The sequence below is a fragment of the Myotis yumanensis genome, unplaced genomic scaffold, assembly GCF_028538775.1.
Source record: "Myotis yumanensis isolate MYYU_CA2020_CCGP unplaced genomic scaffold, mMyoYum1.0.hap1 SCAF_5, whole genome shotgun sequence".
Lineage (NCBI taxonomy): Eukaryota > Metazoa > Chordata > Mammalia > Chiroptera > Vespertilionidae > Myotis > Myotis yumanensis.
In genome coordinates, this window is record NW_027223756.1 from 85569655 (window position 1) to 85574111 (window position 4457).

The 4457-nt window shown below is 39.2% G+C and overlaps 1 protein-coding gene across 1 annotated transcript; it reads left to right on the forward strand.

The window, feature by feature from the left end:
- Nucleotides 1-463: 463 nt before the first annotated feature.
- On the forward strand, nucleotides 464-1387 carry LOC139009847 (olfactory receptor 7A10-like). The gene has a single exon (XM_070413963.1). The coding sequence runs from the start codon at nucleotides 464-466 to the stop codon at nucleotides 1385-1387; it is 924 nt and encodes a 307-aa protein (XP_070270064.1).
- Nucleotides 1388-4457: the final 3070 nt, after the last annotated feature.

Here is a 4457-nt window from a genome sequence, read left to right on the forward strand (position 1 = left end):
CTAAACACTAAAAAAGACAGCACCCTGTATCCACTTTCTCCATTTAATGTGATTTACTTTTTGTTTTAGAAGCTGCACTATTGGATATATTTTATTATTTTTTAATTTGATAATATTCTTTCTTCATCATTAGTTTATAGAGACTTTATTTTTCAGCATCCCATACTCTGAACAGTGCCCGGAACATGGTCTGTACTCTACAATCAATATATATTCCACAAATGCATGAAAGATATCCTCAGAAAAACAGCAGTATACATTATGTTTGAAGCACAGGTTGATGGAAAAGGAAATTCTAATGACAATGGAGATACCATAATAAGGAACAAATCACACACCAAAAATGGAAATTATTTTCCTGATTCTAAAACATAAATGTGTCATTTATTCTCAGGTACAAATGCTTACTAATGTGACATTTAGTTTTTCATTTCTTCTATTTTCTGATAGTCACTTCTGACACATGGAACCAGGCAATGATACACAAATTTCAGAATTTCTTCTTCTGGGACTTTCACAGGCACTGGAACGACAGTCCCTCATATTTGGGCTTTTCCTCTCCATGTACCTGATCACTGTGTTTGGAAACCTGCTCATCATTCTGGCCGTCAGCTCAGACTCCCACCTCCACACGCCCATGTACTTCTTCCTCTCCAACCTGTCCTTGGTAGACATCTGTTTCACCTCCACCACCGTCCCAAAGATGCTGGTGAACATCCAGACACAGAGCAAAGTCATCACCTATGAAGGCTGCATCACACAGATGTATTTTTTCCTACTCTTTGGAGGTTCGGACATCTTCCTTCTAACTGTGATGGCCTATGACAGGTATGTGGCCATCTGCCACCCCCTGCACTACATGGTCATCATGAACCCCCGGCTCTGTGGACTGCTGGTTGTGCTGTCCTGGATCATGAGTGTCCTTAATTCCTTGTTAGAAAGCCTAACGGTGTTGGGTCTGCGCTTCTGCTCAGACTTGGAAATCCCCCACTTCTTCTGTGAATTCAATCAGGTGGTCCAACTTGCCTGTTCTGACACCTTGCTTAACAACATTATAATGTATTTTTCAGCTGGACTGCTATGTGGTGGTTCCCTTGCTGGGATCCTTTACTCTTACTCCAAGATCATTTCCTCCATATATGGGATCCCTTCAGCTCATGGGAAGTATAAAGCATTTTCTACTTGTGCCTCTCACCTCTCAGTTGTCTCCTTATTTTATGGTACAGTCCTAGGTGTTTACCTTAGTTCTGCTGCTTCCCAGAGCTCACACTCAAGTGCAACAGCCTCAGTGATGTACACCGTGGTCACACCCATGCTGAACCCCTTCATCTACAGTCTGAGGAACAAGGACATAAAAGGGGCCCTGCAAAGATTCCTTGGAAGGTAAGTTCTTCAAGGGCCAACTGTACTAGGCTGAAGAATTGCCAAGGAATTCAAGGTGCAAATCATCAGGGCCAGAAGTTCTGACACAAATAAAGCCAATCTTTGGACTAAACGTAATTGGAAATTCTCAGTTTTCTCATAGATTAACATGGATTACTTTAGCATCATTTATTATCTTATGACATATTTCATTCCAAGTAATTTTTATATTGTTTTACTAAAATAATTGCCATGAATTATACTACCCTTATGGACAAAATTGTACTTGGATACTAACATCATTTGCATAATTTTATTTTAGAGCAAAATCTGAGACCACAGTTTTCACTTATTTGTTCATCATTTTTTTCTATAGCACTACCTTTACTGCTCTTCTTGATAATGGAGACTTTAACATGCTGGTATGTTTTGTAGCTGGTCTCCTGGTTGTTTCTTTTCATTATATTATTCAGCTGTATGTCCACATGCCTACCATAGCCACTGGCAACAATTGACTATAAAACACATGTTTCCTAGAAGAGTCTAAATGAAATACACTCTAATGTGGTTAGAGACAGTGATGACACTAAATGTGATGAAGCGATAATAGCAGTACAATATTTTACTATACAAAACTGATTTTCATGGCATTTGTGTACTTAATAAAGTATGGAATATGCTGTCCATGTGTAAGGCTCCTTATTTATTGGGGTGAAAGATTACGTGGAATATTTTATGATTTCTTTCTGAACTATCCCACTGTTTTTGCTATAAAACTTTCCGTTTATATAATTTTTAAAAAGTGAGCAGGAGAGAGAGACGAAGAAGAAGAAGAGAGAAACATCCATATGAGAGAAAAATATTGATCAGTTGTCTCCCACACACATTAAACTCAGGGATAAAATCCACAACCTGAAAATGTGCCCTCTCGGGGAATAGAACCAGCAACCTTTCTGTGCATTGATGATGCTCAACCAACTGAGCCACACAGGCCAGGGCTCCTTGAAAGCTTTAAATGTGCTCCCTTACTAATGTCACTCTTTCTAGTGTTCTAAATTCACTATCTCCCCTTTTCTATATTTTTTTCAAATCCACCAAAGGGAAAGTGACCGAACAATCTCACTATCACACAATAAGTATCTTTATGCTTGGGAATATCCTCAATCTTTTTTTTTTTAAGTATATTTTTACTGATTTCAGAGGGGAAGGGAGAGGGTGAGAGAGATAGAAACATCTGTAATGAGAGAGAATCATTAATTGGCTGCCTCCTGCACTCACCTACTGGGGAGAGCCCAAAACATGGGCATTACTTGACTGGAATGGAACGTGGGACCTTTCATTCCCCAGGACGATGCTCTATATACTGAGGCAAACTGGTGAGGGCAATATCTTCAATCTTTATGATCAAAGGATGAATCCTGCCCAGTTATGTGCAGATTTTCTTGCACAAACAAGCATGTCCTTCCATCCTGTCTTGACTGCCTGGAAGGGAGCCTCAATGGAGTCACTTTTATCTAAAATGCATTGGAATTACAGTATGATTGTGAGTGCTGTCCTCTAGTATCAGCACAAATGCCAAAAGTAAGAAGTAGCAGATTATTATAATTTCCCTCAATTCTTCATGCTTTGATTATAGTATCAATTCACTATTGCTATATAACAAGCCATCCTAAAAGCAAATAGTTTAATATAATTCCGTTATTTTCCAATTGGTTTTTATAGTGAGGAGGTGTTCTGATCTCTGCTGGTCTCATCATGAGTCTGCAGTCAGCTATGGGTCAGCTGGGGTGTCTCTGCTGACCTTTCTAATGTATTAGGGGCTCAGCTATGGTGACTGATCTGGGAGGGGGGCTTGGCTGGAGTAAATGAGCTCTGTCCCCATGTCCTCTTCTTCTCTGGAAGGCCCACCCTGGGTTTGTTCACATGGCTCAGCCAGGGTTCTGAGTGAGAGCAGTAGAAATGCACCAAGGTCTGGTAAAGCGCACTGTCACTTCCACCATATTCTATTGGCCAAAAAAACTAAAAAATCCTAAGTCCAGCCCAGATTCAAAGGTGGAGAAAAAGACTACTCCTCTGGAACTCACAGTCACATTGCCAAAGACATAAAAGCAGATAAAGAATTGGGGCCATCTCTGCATAGAGTCTATCATTTGTGTAAATTTTAATTCAGTAAAGTTTTATTTTTACATCTGCCCTCAACAGCTGAGTGGTCTTAGAGAAGAAAGTGAGAGTAAATACATATTTAATGAGTAGATGTGGAAATACAATCCTAGAGGGTTAAGCCCTTCCAAATATAAACATCCCCACTTTGCCACTTGTCTCCCACTTACCATTTCTAGGCTGAAAAGAATTAAAACTTTTTCCTTCAAGATATTTTGAGTCCAGGGACTTAACACATTGATTAACAGAGCTAGAGAGCTATTCTTTTTTTGATAACCATCATTTATGGCACCCTCCTATAGATTGCTTTTCTTTTCATTGAGCTGCTCTTAACATATTGATAATGATTTCCAATATGATACTTATATTTGTGGGGTGTCAAGGTCTGATGGAAGGAGATGACATTTGAATTGCACATGCAACAGAGAAATAGGTATTTGAAAGAGGAGAGAGTTGCTGACATTATGCTCAGTGAGAGATGCCAGTCACAAAAAGACAACTACTGCATGGTTTCACTTATATGACATATCTAAAGTATTCCAATTCAGCACAGCCAGTGTGTCTCAATGGTTGAGCATCAACCTATGAACCAGGAGATCATGGTTCAATTTCTGGTCAAGGCAAATACCTGGACTGTGGGCTCACTCTGCAGTGGAGTATGTCCTGGAGGCAACCAATCTATGATTCTCTCTCATCATTGATGTTTTTCTCTCTTCTTCTCCTTTCTTCTCTGAAATCAATTAAAATATATTTACAAATAAAAAAATGTTGTCAAATTCATAGAAATAGAAAATGGAATGGTTGTTGCCAGGTGTGGGAGGAGAGGGATTCAGGAGTTAGTGTTTAGTGGGTATAGAGTTTCAATTTTGGAATATGAAAAAAGGCTTGGGGATATTTGCATAACAATGTGAATGTACTTAACACTACTGAACTGC